The sequence below is a fragment of the Coturnix japonica genome, chromosome 5, assembly GCF_054131305.1.
Source record: "Coturnix japonica strain WE chromosome 5, WE-NBRP24, whole genome shotgun sequence".
Taxonomy (NCBI): domain Eukaryota; kingdom Metazoa; phylum Chordata; class Aves; order Galliformes; family Phasianidae; genus Coturnix; species Coturnix japonica.
In genome coordinates this window covers 16,135,866-16,151,860 of record NC_140667.1, presented here as the reverse complement: position 1 = coordinate 16,151,860, position 15,995 = coordinate 16,135,866, and the positions used below count along the sequence as shown (strand labels likewise).

Sequence of the window (15,995 nt, the reverse complement as noted above, 5' to 3'; positions counted from 1 at the left end):
TATCCTCTTTGAACCCTCAGACCAGGACAACACACAGGGGCACAGTGCCCTGCTGTACTGGGCTCCCAGCCCCTCACACCACTACTACCCAGTGTCCCTTCAACTCCAGCTCTGAGCCATGCTTTGCCCCCATTAGAGCTTTCTTGCTCCCTCGGTAACCTGCACAGAGACCAACAAAACCCTGATCTTTCCCTGCATCCAGTCTCTGCGGGCCTGAATAAAAGCTGGTTGATGGGCTCACTGTGCTCACACTGAACTTCATGCTCTGCTTAGGTACACACTTTGGATGCAGGGAAGAGCAATGAGTCACTCCCAGGAACATCTCTTCTTTTCTAATTAGTAGCCAGAGCCGCCCACTGTGGCCCAGTTCCTCACACAGAGCTGTCTGCCCTTGGAGCTCTCACGTGTTCCCTGTGAGTCAGAGTGTTTTGCAGTGACGGAGTGCTGATAACTCTCTATGCTCCATCTGAGCTGTTTGTGGAGGAGCAAAGCACTGGGGTTTATAGTAACACGTACCAAAATATGCATTTATTTTTTTTTTCTCATTTAGAACATCATTCTCCATATTGCCATTTAAGCAGTCTGCTGCCACATTGCCTTGGTCTGCATTGCCATGAAGGCTCTCTGCAGTTAGGATGACCTGGGATACAAGGCGGCAGTTGCAGACCATGGGTGCCACTGCCAGCTCCTCTTGTGTTCCCCAAGAGGTTCTTCTGGTGTGACAACCAGTTGTGAGCCCCTGTTATGTTTAGGTTCATGACTGCCTTCCCTCCTACTTTGAGAACATCCTGAGGAAGTGGCATCACCACTCCATTAACAAAATCAATAAATCAATGGCATTTTCAGCTATAGCATTTCTAGTGAAATGTCACTGATACCAGCAGCGCCGTCTCTAGGAGTCTTAATTTTCCATTTGCAATGTGGTTATTAACAGAGGAGGAAGAGGAGGAGATCAGCATATGGTTACTGCTAGAGAATCAGGAAACCTGGTTTGTGGGGAAGATGCATCTGTTGAAAAGTAGAGCAGCAATGTGCAAAATACCTGAAAATGAAGTCAAGTGGAGCCTTTCATGCTGGGAGTAAGATATGGGTGTACTCCAGGCAAGCCCGGTGCAGCCCCTTGTCATGGTTTTGTATGGAAATAAGTCATCTGGCTATTTGCTTCTGAGACACGTGAATCACTTCTGTTTTCTCAACACATTGAGCATCACGGTATCATCAGCAAAAAGCACCAGAGAAGCCCATCAGGAGGACATCCCAAGAGCTCTATTAGAGAACAGATTGAGCCTCAGCTAGCTGTGCAGAAATGGCCCAGTGGGTCTCCTCTCATCAGCTGTTCTCCTGGGAGGTGCTACAGAAAGTTGTTGGTGGAACTCATCATGGTACAAAATGCTTGTGATAGCATTGCTGTAGAGTTGCTCCAGTAGTGTCCAGTGATCCCGCTGAGACAGGAAAGACATGCTGCCATGGCAGCACCAAGGCATAAAATCATAGAATCATTAGGGCTGGAAAAGACCACTGAGATAATGTAGTCCAACCACTGACCCATCACCACCATGCCTAAAGTGGCTTGTATTGCCCCAGAGAAGCAGACAAACACAGCAGAAGCAAACTCGTTTTTTCAAAGGACATACCAGCACCTGCTGTGTTTCATGCACCCCCTGGGAGGGAGATGCCCGCTAGCAGAAGGCTGTACCTCCAAACGCTCCTGCTTCACCATGAACATGCTGTGTGCCATTTCACCCACCTATTTTATGCTGCTGGACTCCATGCAGTGTGAAATCAATTCCCGACAATCACAAAAGCACCACAAAACCCCATCAGGAAAAGATTTAAATGAACTCTATTCTCAGTAGATAAGTGCAGTGAAAGCAAATAATTGCCGTATCCAGGGTACAAGCAAATAAACAGCAATAACAATTAAACTTTATTTAGATTTAATTTGACATTTAGCACAGTAATAAGCACAGAAAGAAGTACCAAAATACCAAACTCATAGCATATAAAATAATCAAATATATTTCATATTTAGTGAAGTCTCTCTGCAGCACATCGGTGGGACTGCCCTGGGCAGCTCAACCATGTATATATGTACATAGAGCTGTGTTATATAAAATACTGTATGTAGAGAAAGCACTGAAACTTACCACCAAAATAGAAAATAGCTCAAAATTCAGATACTCTGGATTTGGTAGTGATACTCAATATTGAAAAGAGGTTTGAGCCCACTGCAGGAGGTGAAGCTCCAGCTGCAATCTACCACAGGCTTGGGATGTGCCATGGGCACAGCGAGGACTGGCCAGTGGGGCAGTGCTGCAGGAGCACACAGCCACACTGCCACAGCAAACAGCCAGTGCAGATCTGCCTGCAGTGGGCTCACTGTTCCGCATAAGTGGGTGCAGAACTTCAAGAGAGTATTACTGCATTTTAAAGATGCCCCTTCAGCAGATGGCTGTCATTAATTCCCATTAGCTTTTTAAAATTCAGAAAGCTGCTTCTTCAGCAAGTCAAGCTCCTCCAAGCAGTATGCTACGTTTGTTCTGGTTTCCAAGCAAGCAGCTCATGAAGTAGCAACCAACCACCTTGGTGCTATGACATAGCAATGCCAAATGGAGTACTTGTCCTACAGAAATTCCCACTTGCCCTGAGGGAAGTCAAGGTTAGCATTGTAGAATCCCAGGTGGTTTGTAAATAGGTATGGAACTATGGCATTCCTGTCAGCAACACTGAAGTACAACTGGAGCCCCAAACACAAAGAAGCGCTGGGCCAGGGTGCTGATGTTTTACAGGCTGGGAGAGCCAGCAGAGCCGTGGTTCATCGGTGGACCTGTGAGGCACTCCATCTGCTCTCTTCCATAGAACCATAGAATCATTAAGGTTGGAAAGGACCACTAAGATCATCTAGTCCAACCATCAACCCATCCCCACCATGCCCACCAACCCATGCCACTCAGTGTGACATCTACCCGATTCTTGAACACCCCCAGGGATGGTGACAATGTGATTTGTGCTCATTTGTTTCTTTGGGGCACAGTGCAATTATTAATTTCCCTGCCTACTCCAACTGAGAAGGCAACCAAGAGCCCTTTAGGGACCTTCCCAGTGGAGGGGAGAGCCATGCAGCAGGTACTGGAAGATGCTCTGAGCTCATCCCGTGCATGCAAGTGGCTGCAGAGCATACACCTGAGCCCTTCCAAGCAGCACTCCTCTGCTGCAACCATGCAGCCCTGCAGAGGCCTTACCCAAGGGTAATTTAGTGATTGCTCCTTCTCATCAAGCCAGCAGTTGTGTCCCCAATTATACAGCAGCAATAACATGGCTAACAGGATGTACTATAATTCATAGATGGCATTAGCATTGTTACTGTACTACGAGTAACCCGTAGGTAATGGCTCTTTGCATGTGACAATATCAATTAAGCGAATATAAATGCTTAGCCTCTGGAAAAATCATTAATAAAAATTTCATTCTGATAGCCTCTAATCACTGCTAAGTACAATTACTCATAGGAGGCTACTATAAAAATTATTTTCCTCACCAGAAGAAATTCTAAGGTTTTCCCAACTGTTCATAATAAAGAGAGCACTATAGAAAAGTCCAGAAAATAAGCACACATTTGTTTCTCAAAACCCAAAGATAAACATGACAATATATCTAAGGAACTGGCTACTGAACAGGTTTCATTTAGCTATACTCAAGCCGTAGCCTCGTATAAATATTTTCAAGCAGCGTATTGCTGTTTCATTTGGAACAGCTGCAGTGAATTTCTTTGATGTTGAGCTCTCGTGTGGGGATGGCATTTCCATTTTTCTCTATGCTTCCAAAGTGCTGAAACAGGAAGGAAAATATACTTAATATAATCTGTTTTTGCATGAGAAAAAAAAAAAAATTGCCTTGAATGCAGCAGCAAGAAATAAATCATAGCTGCAGTTGTGACAGAACTGCTGGAATCCTCTCTCATTTGTATTTCAAAGGAGATGGGGAAGCAGCCCATGTTGTGCCCCACAGCCAGCCCAGGGCACACCAGGGTAGTCACCCACAGGGTGGGCAGCACAGATTCATCTTCCTGCAGGGACAGAAAACTGCAGCTACAGCAGCCAGGGGCAAAGTGGGAAGAAGAGGCAATGCCACGACCTCCAGGCAAGGTCTCTCCTGCGCTTTTTAAAGCAGCCAGGTGGGTTTGTTTGCTGCTCTTTGTAAATATTTTCTGGAAAAAATGTTTGTTTGGGGATGTTCTCATAGCAGAGCTCAAGGAGTCCTCCTAATGAACTCAGTACATGCTCAGAGGCACTTCCTTATGCATGTTTCTGCAGATACCCCCTTTACTGTGCAATAGTTACCAGATGAAAAGCAGCAGAAGCTGGAAAATGTTGCTGGAAAACCCATGGGCTCCGGTAGAAAAGATGAAAAGAGAAGGCTCTGGGGAGACCTCATTCTGTCCTTCCAGTACTTGAAGGGAGCTTATGAGCAGGAGGGGAACTGATGTTTTACACAGTCTGATAGTGATAGAACAAGGGAGAATGGCTTTAAACTAAAAGAAGGGAAATTTTGGTTGAGTGTTAGGAAGTTCTTTACGCAGAGGCACGGCTGCCCAGAGGGGCTGTGGGTCCCCCATCTCTGGAGGTGCTCAAGGCTGGATTGGATGGAATTCTGGGCAGCCTGAGATGGTGGCTGGCAGCTCTGCTCCCTGCAGCAAGGTCCCCTGATCCCACATCCCCACTCCCCAGCACACTTACTGTTCTCCTGCTCCTGCGCCAACACTGTCCACAAATGGGATTTCCTCCCTCTCCGTTTTGCCCAGAACAATATGGTGCTTCTCCAAGTTTATGACACACTGCAAATAATAAATGCCTTCATGTAAGAGGGAACGCCACAACTGAGTGATCTCCAGCTTGAACAGAATCCCTGTAGGAAAACCTTTACCTTTAGGGACTTCAGTGTCTGCAGGCCAAAGGAGAAGGGTTTCTCACTGTCTTCTGAAAAACAGGAACATTTGTATTTATACAGTCAGCACCATCTCCCCTGGCTTTCTGTATCTCCATCCTTCCCTGATGGCTGCCTTGCTAAGTAAGACCCACTCTAGAAACTGACTGAATTACTCTGAAGGGGAGCAATTCAATTCTACTTGAACCGTGTTGCATTCCCGAGGCTCCATGCCTTCCCTGAGGTAACCCAGCAGGACCCATACCCAGAACAGTACTCACCCACGACGAGTGCTGCACACTCCACGTGGAGTGCTCCCACCACCAGCACCAGGCGCTCAATGCGGCCGATCACCCGCTCGCTGTGTGGCAATGAGATCTCCTCCTCACCAGGGAGCACTTCCAGGCGTTCCCTTAACCTGCACAGTAAACACACTTCTGACGTGAAACAATCATGGGTCAGCCCCTTCGGGAAGCAGCAAACTGCATTTGAAGGGTACTCTGTTGTGGAGTGCTCTCAGCTTGTTCCTATTTGCAGGCTGCCATCAGAAGGCACTCACTTAGCAGTTTTGCAGTGCTGTTCTGCCCCTTCTTTTACCTGAGGAATCTTTTTTCTATCTTTCCCCAAGACTTAAGAAGTGGCTGATCTAAATTTGCTTCTAATTTAGTGTTGGTGGAAGCAAATGATGCTCCATGTTTCCTTCCATCAGCTGAGCTAACAGCACAGTCCCCATGCCATACAGCCGGGATGGGGTGATCTTATGTGCAGATAGATAGCAGAGCTGGCTCACTGCAGTGGAGGCTGACACGTGGAATACATTCAGCCCAAGAGAAGAAGGCAAGGGTTGTCAGAAATATCTCAAGAACAGAGATTTCTTCTTTCTACACCCCAAGAGCTATGCTGACAGCGTTTATTACTTTGGTTCACCTTTTAAACTGAACTGGAATCTGATCAGAGGTAGTAATGTCTCTCTCAGATAGAGGCTGTGTTTAGTCCTGGCTGTTCAGAGGCAGAGAAGCCAGCGCTGAGTCTGGGATCACCTGCATCATTGAGCACAGCACTAGGACCAGTAGAGGCAGCCAAGAGAACAGTCCAGATCCCCTCTAGCTCTTCACTTAGAGGCTGGCCTCTGATTGCTGCCAGGAGCACACCAACGAGGAGTTCAGGTATTCCCAGACCCTGAGCTGGCTTCTTCTGTCCCCAGGTGAATTGGAGTGTCTTTATGGGGGCAGTCATTTCCCAGAGCCTCTCTACAGCTCCAGGGAAGGCACACAGACTCTGGCTTTGTTCTGTTCCCCCTGTGCCCTCAGCACGTCTTCCTTCTGTGCCCCAGGATTGGAGTTGGACTCATGTTTTATCACAGCTGCATGCTTGATAAGCAAGCAAGGCGTGCTGGAGCAATGCTTTGTGCCACACAGGGCTCACCATGGCATAGGAAGAAAAGCCCAGCATCAAAGCTCTGTTTTTAAGCTGCTTGGTTAATCTACCTTCAGCTTCTGTCTCCTCAAAATATAAACAGCAACGGAGCAGAAGGAAGCTGGGGAAAGGCAGCAGTGTTGCAAAAATAACACAGGATCTGCACAAGTAACGTGGGCAGCATGCAGGTCATTACAGACCACCAGCACACAGCTGGGACACACTGAGGAACCCATGTGATGTCCTGCAGGGATGAGACCTCTCCACTTGCACTGCTATTAATTGATAAACTAGACCGAGTTGCTTCACAGTTTGTAGTAAATGCAGCCACATTCCAGCAGCTATTGTGCAAATAAGTAATTACAGTTTTGACAGAAGAAGTGTCTTTCACCTATGGCTGTGCAGCAGTGCTCAGGCAGCAAGTGCAATTGCTTTTTACACAGTCATTGCAAGTTAGTGATAAAAAGCAGTGACTGCATCGGAATTAAGTGATCAAAACTCCCCAATGCCTGTCTCCACTCTCTGAGATCAGCAGGAGCTTTGCTGCCAACAGCTATCAGCCCATTCCTAACATCCCTTCCCTTTCCCTTCAGCAGGGAGAATCCTGTTCCTGGGAGTAGACAGAGAGAACTTTGGTTCTTTTATCAGAAGCACAAACAGGCACTGAAAAAATACAAGTGCATTCAAAGCTCTGAATGGTGCTTTCAGAAGCTGACCAGTTTGGTACAAGTACCTTTCCATCCCAGCTCCCTGCAAAGCCATTTAAAAATAACCAGGTTGTGATTTGGTGCCACAGCAGCAGATCCTTACCCCAGCCGATCCAGGCAGGCTGCTGACATCAGGTTGTGCTGTGAGCCAGTGTCCACCACAGCCTTCAGCTCCTTCCCAGCACACTGCGGAAACAAGCAGAGATGGGAGACAAACTGCAGGAGGGAAGGAAGACTGCAGGAACACCAGGGTTTCCTCACACCAGCCCATCCCTTGCTTGTTCCCTCCAAGCCATGGCTCAGGACACACTCTGCTACATGCACGAGACCCAATGGGTCACCAGCATCAGCCCCAGGACATGAGAATCTGGCTGTGAGGCTATCAAAAATAAAATGGGGGGGGGAGGGGTAGGGGAAGCAGCAGGGTGGGGAAAGTTACCTGGCAGCTCACCACCAGGAGCTCCTCATCCTCCATGCTCCTGGAGCTCCCCAGTTTGGCTTGGTTCAGCCTGTTGCTCTGTGCTGGAGCATCACTCTTCGAGGCCCAGCTGGCCCGGCTGCCTCGCAGCTTTGATAGGTTTGTCTCCATCAGGCGTCTCTGCAGGATGTTGTGTGGTTGCTTTAAGGACACACAAAGGAAGAGCAGGGTAAATGCAGGGGGAAGCTATGCAGTGACATGCATTGCCAACCAGCCTGCTTTCTCCTTCAGTGCTTGTGGGCCCCACTCTCGCAGCAAGACTGCCTCTTCTCACGATAACTGGGAACTTTCCAAACTTCCAGACTATGTGGATACCTGCTGGGCTGCACCCATTTGTTTACATGCCACCCCTGGCTAATCTGGCTTTAACTAAAGAAAACTATTCTTTTCTTGGAGAGAAGCACGCTGCCTCTCAGTATCTCCTCCGACTGCTTTCCCAAATGCCTGTTTTATATTTAATGCTCATCATGGATGGATGCACACACACTGCTGGAGGTGAAATGACTCCGCTTGATTATCTGCTCACTTCTCCGCCTGGCTGAGCCTTCCCCCCCATGCTTTCTTTTCCTTGTCATTTTCATTTGTCCACATAAGACCTTTCTACTCGCTCATTCTTAAATTTCTTGCACTCAAATGAAATACGTCCATTTTACAGACATCTGCAGAAGCATCTAAACTGGCAGACCCCAAAGACTGAAGGAATTTCAATGGAATTAGGATAATTTTGAGAGCCTGGTGCTGTAGTTCCCCAAATTAGCCAGCACATGCCCTCACGCAATGCCTCATCTGTAACATATCTTGGGCAGCATGTTAAATAACAGTGCTCACAGGAGGCTAATGCAACTTGGCATCTCCTAAAATAACTGGTGCTTCAGATACCACTGTTGGCATAGCACCAGTGGTCAGGCTGGACTAGAGTGATGAAAATAGGTATGCATTAAAAACATCAGTGGCTACTGGGACACATAAGCTCCTTTTCACTGTTTTTCTGCATGCAGTTTGTCACTTAACATGAGATGCTGTGTCTGACTGGCACACTCGAAAGCATATCTTGCATAGAGGAAATAATGGATAAATACCTGGATAAAGAGCCCACTGGATGGAAGCCTGCCCATCACACGTCAATCACCACCTCGCACCCAGCCGTGGCAAGATGTACTTTGGGACTGACCAACATTTCTGCATGGACAGCACAATGTGTGCTGTCTGTGTGCTAGTCTGGGTGTTCTTCTGATATGGCCAGCCTAACTCACGTTGCCAGAGCCCTTTGAAATCACGACACATTCATTGTTATTCTGACTGCCACCTACCCTTGACTTCAACCTACACATTTTTTACTCCAAATTCACCTACAGGTGTACTATTGGGCTTTCTTAAGCCCTAGATTCATGATGCCTATCTGGGATCCATCACAGTAAGGAAAACACCCAACATCCAGAAAACATGAGTTGCACCACCAATTTTGTTGATGCTTGTTCTTCTGAAAGCTGCAGTGCTTTCTGTCACCAAGGGGGTCAAATGCGGCCTCCTTGTGCTCCACTACATAAATAATCTCTTAGAAGGGATTGAAAAGGTTCCCTGCAGCACTGTTCTGTCTCAGGCTATCAGTTCACTTTAGCTTGTGTTTCCCTTGAATCTTGCGCGCAGCAGAGTGAGGGGTGTTAGTCACAGAGGTGACTCAAGTGGTGATGGATATGAACATGGCGAACAAATAATGTGCCAGGGGATGTTTGCAAATGTGCATTTTGCTGAAAACCTGCAGTTAGACCCTTTATGGGAAGGAAGACCTAGGTCAGCAGTGCACACAGGACTAGTGTGCCAAGGCACCCAGGTTATTGGTGCTGCCTTTCTACATGTCTCACAAAGCTGCTGAGAGCATTATAGAAGAACAGAGTGCTACGTACCACTATGCACATACAAAAAAAAAAAAAAGGTTAGTTCCTCCCATCATTCAGGAATACATAAACACAAACCAGGATTTTTTTTTTCATGAAGTATCTCCCTTTCCATCCTTGAGACATTGCAAACACCTGCAGTCCCCAGAAAAGTCAGAGTAGAAACCCAAAAGAAATGAGCGGAGACACCTGGTGTTGCTGAACCTATTTACCGCCGTCTGTCAAAGCCATAAATAACTCAGTCCAGCTTTGTTCCTCTCTAATTTATAAACAAGTACGTCACTGCAGCTTGCAATGTGCGTGTCTTTGGCAGCATCTCACTATTTGGGCTTCGGGAACTGGGGATGACAAGGCCTGTCACAGCAGTCTCAATCAGGTGAAGACAAAAGTCAGACAGATGCCAGCCCCTCCTTCCCCTCACCAGTCAGAGGTACACATCTGCACAGTAGATGCATCTCTGAGGGACCATTGCGGGCCACAGGGCCTTCATCACCACTGTTAGCCAGTATAAGTCTCCCCCTGAAAGGAGGTAACATTAGGTCAGCAGTGTCTGCACTTGAACAGAGCTGGTCACTGCTGATGGCCAGGGCTTGGAGCCCTGTCTTGAACAGAGGGGAATCTGGATGCCTGGTCCTGGGGGCTGTCTGCCCCTGTGCTTCTGCTCAAGTCAGGAGGAAGCAGGCAGCTTCTGCAAGCCCTGTGGGAAAGGAGAGACCTCCTGCATCAGAAAGAGCCGGTGCCTCTTGGACAAGAAGCAGGAGGGCTGTAAATCAGAAAATAATCTACACAAGTTGGAAGGGCAGAGAAGAAATATTCAGCTTGCTGTAGCAGGAAAACAAATCACAAAAGATACCAGGGAAGCAGCTTTCCCTTCCCCCTTTTTTCTCTGGCTCTCCTCAATCTGTCCTCTCCCCAGCCACTGCCTGTGCTGGGCTAGCCATCCTCAGCTCTGCATATCCAGGCACTCATCACCAGCCCTCACTGCAAGCAGCCACCCCAGAGACAGGCCCATCCGTCCCCACACCTGTGAGATGCTGCCTCCTTTCTCCTGCTGAGGCTGATGTAAAACCACTTCCCAAAGCAGTGCCACAGTAAGGTGTGTACTGCTGCTTTCATCAGTTCTTCCTCAGCCTCAGGGATTCTCTGTTCCTCCAGGGTTGTGTTCTGGTGCAGGCTGCCCAGGGAGATGGTGGAGTCACTGTCCCAGGAGATGTTCAAGAAACACGTGAGTCTCAGGGACGTAAGTCAGTGAGAACAGTGGTGTCTGGTTGGTAGTTGGACTAGAAGATCTTAATGGTCTTTTCCAACCACAATGGTTTTATGACATCTCCTATAAAATCCCCGTGGCCATGCTGGGTCCTCTCAAAGCAGTATATGCACTGCCATTCTGGAAATGTACAGCAGCTAGCAGCATTGCTTTGCTGTGATGTGACCCATGGCAGTGGTCTAAAGCTCACAGCACCAGCATGACCTTATGTCTTCTCTGGAGCTGCAAATGGGCTGAGTGTGTAGCTGGTGCTGCCGCTTTGCAGATTCCTCCTCTGTGGCATGGAGCTTGAGACTGTGGCCAGGACAATCCCTGGTCAAGTGTCCACTGTCCCCTGCTGTGGCCATGGGATGAGGTAGGGTTGCAGAGAATTGGCCCATGTCAGCTCAGCTCTTATCCCATCCTGAATGGAGACATGCCACAGCTAAAGGAGCTGGAAACAGGCCACATGCCTGTACTCCTTCCAAGGACATGGAGGGGATCAGGAGCCATGCATTGCCCTGGGCCCACCTCTTTCAGCCCCACATCTGACATGAGTAATGGTGCCTCTCTGCACTGAAAACAAAGCCATGACGCTGATGGGACCCCAGAAGCCACAGCAAGGAGCTCTATGCTGACTGCAGAGCTGGGGCCAAACCTGGCACTGGGGACAGTGGGGACAATGACCTCATGTCTTAGCACCCCTGCCTCCTGCTACCTGTTGTGTTTCTCACCCAAGTGTGGCAGAAGTCCCTTGGTTTCAGCCCCACATGAGCTGTGACAAGCTGTTCAGGCTCCACAGATAACAGCAATAACCATTCTATCACGCTCTGAAAGTAACTGCGTAGCTCCCCGACAGATAACTGCAGCTCTATGTGACTTGGCATGGCTCCTTTCAAGCCCTCCTCCAGCCAGGAGCTATGGCTCCCTACAACTGCAGAGCATTTGGGATGGCAAAAATCACTTCTAGACAGCAATGCAGAGAACAGCACACTCATTGAGCTCATCTCACCCAGAGCTGAGACTGAGCCAGCTGAGAAGAAAGGCTGTGATGGAATAGTATCAACCCACTAAAAGTAAAGATTTTACTAAAAGTAAAAATCTATCTTTTTCAACAAACATATATCTACTACTGAAGTATACATATATATACATATATATATACATATATTATATATATATATATATAGTTTCTTGCAAGATGCAAGAATTTTGCAAGAATTAGGGCAAACATTTTAAGAAGCAAAGGAGATTTCTGCAGTAGGATGTTATTTCCTAGTTCTTACATTAGAACTTTTGCTTTTACATTTAAGTATAATTCCCATGAAGGAAAGCTCCAACATTTGCGCACATCAGTATTCACAGGAGCTCTGCAGCCCCTGGACGTGATGGAGGATGTGGTATATCAGCTACAGGATCACAGGGATCATGACATACATATATATGTAAAACCAAGAACTGAGTTTCCTCTTGAAAATCAGCAGATGTGCATCAGCCAATGTCAAAGTGCAGTCTGACAGTTTGATATCTATAAGTACTGCTGCACCCCTAGGAGCTTTTTATGATCACGTTGCACGTACATCTGCACCACAGGGCAATATACATGTATGTATGGTATGAAGCCATTTTGATTTATTCTGCTTCTGAGGGGATTTTTGTACAGAAAGCAGCATCCCATTTTCTGACATTTGTGTAAATGCCAAAAATTATGCAGCTTTCAGCTCCCAACATAGACATCTGAAAGCACTACTGGTGAACAGCAGCCCCTGGCGATACCCAGTATTGCATTCCCACTCCGTCTCCTTCACATACATTCCTATACCAATTTCCCCAAGCAAGAACTCATCCTTTTAACAGTAAAACAGCATGAGAAAAAAAAACAACCTCCCCCTTCCCTAAAACTTCCTCAGGACCCTGTTTACTCTCAGGAAACGTGATAAACCTTACAGTGTCCTTGGAAGTCCCCAGTTTCTTCAGCCCATCCAGGGGAAGCAGGTCCGCAGAGTCCTTGTGAATGAACTGCACCGCCTGTTTCATCCTCCTCTGCTGGCGCAGCGAGGCGGCCTCCCGGATCTCCACTTCTTTCCTCGTCGGCTCCGTCAGAACCCCCGAATAGAACATCTTGCCGCTGGTGTGCAGCTCCCGCAGAGCCGGAGCGGGAGGCGATGCGCTGCCTGCGCTTTATAGCCCAAGCGCCGTGACGTGGAGAGCCCAGCAGGTACTCCAGCCCCGCCAAGGCTCAGCGCTGCGCGTTGCAAACGCAGCATAAGTAGCTCATGCTCAGGGAATAATGAGCGCCGTTCCTCTCCGCTGCCTCTTCTGACTGCAGGGTGAGCCGCAGGCAATGCCGCCAGCACCGCTCCGGGCTCCTGTTGGATGCCCCAGCTGTCCAGCATCATACTGCAAAAAGGAACGGCAGCTGCATCTGCTACAAGGTGCAGAGAGAGCAGATGAGAGCATAGGATGCAATAAAACACAGACTGTTTCACAGCCTCACAGAAAGGCTGCTACATGGGAGCTGACACGAGCACTCACGGAACAGTCTGTGCTCAGGAGGACTAGGCCAGCAGGTTGAAGGGGCTGTAATTTTTTCTCCCTGTGCTGGCTTGGCTCATCAGGCAACAGGAACACTGTTCTGCTATGGGTACATGCATCGAGGAGTTAAACACACCTGATTTATCACTGGGGGAACTGCCTGACGCTCCTTCACCTGATTAAATAGAGATGTATGACTGTATCGGCACTCTTCCAAAAGCAAGGGAGTGCAGAAAACAAAAAGACTTCCGCTAAAACCAGGAGGTGGTTTTAATCACAAAGGGGTTTAGGTTGGAAGAGATCTTAAAGCCAACCCAGACCAAACCCAGCCATGGGGGTTTGAGTCAGCACCCACCAGACCAGGCTGCCCAGGGCCCCACCTAACGTGACCTTAAGCATCTCCAGAGATGGGACAAGTAAAATTCACATAAAGGCTCCATGTTGGAGGGGCACCCTACCTGGTTTATTAGCAAATGCCCCCTCATCTCTGGTTTGCTGCAAGAATGAAGTTGCAAAAGCAGGTGGAACACAGAAAGCATCCCACACACTACAGCTCCAAGATTACAACCTGCCTATTCAGTTAGCAAACAACTCTTTATATCCCACTTTACAGCTGTTTTTATGGGTTTAGAAACCAGTCACAGTAGCAGCTTCACCAGTATAAGGAAAGAAGAGCTGCTGAGTTGTTTCACACCCTCATTTCATCTTCTCACTCAATGAAACACAAAGAACAGGGAGGTGTAGCAAGAAGTGGGTCGTCTCCCAGCCCTCTCCGTTGATTTTTATTTATTTATTTCTCATCCTTCCTTAAAAAGAAGTGATATGTTAATCTTTGCTACGCCCCAGAAAGCTGAAAAGGAATTGGACAGAGTGGCACAATGCCACAGAAACAGAGGAAACAGCGAGCAAGAATCCTGGAATGAGGCATATAATCCTGGAAAAAAAGACAAAACTGTAGAGGAAAGGGCTGGGCTCCAGAGGAGGGACTGGGGCCATGGAGAGCTCAAGAAAATGAGATCAATAATTTATGCGCAAAAATAAATTATCCCATCCATCAATGCAGGCTATTTAACAGCCAGCTTCAGCACGTTCAGGCAAATAACAGGAATTCCAAGGAAAATGTTTTTTACAGTGAAAGCGGTGAGGCACTGGAATAGGTGCCTCAGAGAGGCAGTGGATGCCCCATCCTTGGAGACATTCAAGGTCAGGTAGGATGTGGCTCTGAGCACCTGACCTAGCATAGGTGTCCCTGCTCCTTACAGGGCAGTTGGGCTAGATGGCCTTTTGGCCATCCAATTCCAACAATTCTCTGATGATTTGGATACTAAAAAGATGGTGGTTTTGTTTATTATTTTTTTTAAAGAGCCAGTTAGCCACTGGATCTTTCCAAGCTCTCTGAGGAGCTGAAGACTCCACGGAGCTTTGCTTTCCTGCTCTTCCCAAGCAAAAAGCCATTCCCATATCTCTCTCCCACAATGTCCCTCACAGTGCTTTCTTCAGGAACTCACCCTTTGCAGGCAGCCAGGAAACTGGAGCGGGCAGGAGACGTTTCTCCCCATCAGGTGTTGCACTCAGCTCTAGATATGCTGCGCAGTACGAGTACTGCAGGAAGAAAATTTCAAAAGGGCCAATTTTAAGACATAGTGAGACACACTAGTGCTGGAGTTGAGCTGCAAATATTTGTTTTGAAGTAAGCTACATATATATTCCAAGCGCTAGCCATAACTGCATCATTCATAGTTCCCAAATCTCAGTGGATTTCACTTCCCCCTCACCCGCCAAAGGCAGCTTGGGTGTGAAGGCCGTTTCTGCTGCCGGGGCTTTCCACACCATAAATTTTACATGCAGGTCATTAAAGATATAGGAGGGATCTTGTTAAGGTGAAAGCCATGCAAGTCATTGCACAGCACACAAACACGATTTTCTCTCTCCTGACACAGAGGGACCAAGGAGCAGCAGAGCATACAGGAATGCCACTGCTGATGGAGGCTGAAGAACCACAGGGCACTGCACTAACTTGCACTGGGCCCTGCACCAGGCCCTGACCTGGCAGAGCTTGACTACATCCTGCAAAAACCAAAGCATCAGAGTGCACCTGCAAGAGTGACTGGGCTGAACGGCATTCTCCCTACCCACATGCTGCAGTATTCTGAGTCTGCTTTGGCTGATTTCTTGAAGGAGTTCACTGTCACACAACAAAGGGCCCGTGGACTCCCCACATTAGGGGAATCACGGAATCGTTAAGGTTGGAAATGACCTCTTAGTCCAGCTGCCCACCTACCATCATATTAGCCCACTAACCACATCCCTAAGTACTACATCTCCAAGTTTCTTGAACAACTTCAAGAACAGCGATTCCACCACCTCCCCAGGCAGCCCATTCCAGCGCCCAACCACTTTTTATGAGAAGAAATTATTCTAATATCCAACCTGAAGCTGAGAGATATTTTCACTATCACTTACAACGCCTACACAGCAGAGTATCTAAGATGCTGAAAGGCAGCCAGTGCAACAGCAAGAACTGCACAGCATTTGTTCCATCAGAGAGGAGCATTGTTTTCACCCCCACATATTTTCCAGGTCTGGTCAGTGATTTTCTCACCTTCTTCAGCCCAAAGGACAAAGGGTCGCACAGCAGCCATTACAAAGCCCCAGTGATGAGAGGAGCCAGCAATTTTTCTATGTTTGTTGGACACAAAGGAGCCCATTCTTGGTCTAAATACTCCAATACAACAATCCATTTCTGTCCAGTTAAGCACCTGCTGGTTAAGCACAGTTAAGCGCGATGACTTGCT

At 47.8% G+C, this 15,995-nt stretch overlaps 1 protein-coding gene across 2 annotated transcripts; it reads right to left on the bottom strand.

Moving 5' to 3' along the window:
- Positions 1–1,904: 1,904 nt before the first annotated feature.
- On the bottom strand, positions 1,905–12,822 carry NRIP3 (nuclear receptor interacting protein 3). Of its 2 annotated transcripts, none has more exons than XM_015864075.3 (7): positions 12,613–12,822; positions 7,486–7,665; positions 7,150–7,232; positions 5,205–5,341; positions 4,924–4,976; positions 4,737–4,834; positions 1,905–3,828 (listed from the first exon to the last, which is right to left on the bottom strand). In XM_015864075.3, exons 1-7 carry the CDS (start codon positions 12,784–12,786, stop codon positions 3,813–3,815), a joined length of 741 nt encoding a protein of 246 aa, XP_015719561.2. In that variant the 5' UTR covers positions 12,787–12,822; the 3' UTR covers positions 1,905–3,812. The 2 variants fall into 2 exon arrangements, with proteins under 2 accessions (XP_015719561.2, XP_015719562.2); XM_015864076.3 differs by having other exon boundaries at positions 4,924–4,973.
- Between the last annotated feature and the right edge of the window lie 3,173 nt (positions 12,823–15,995).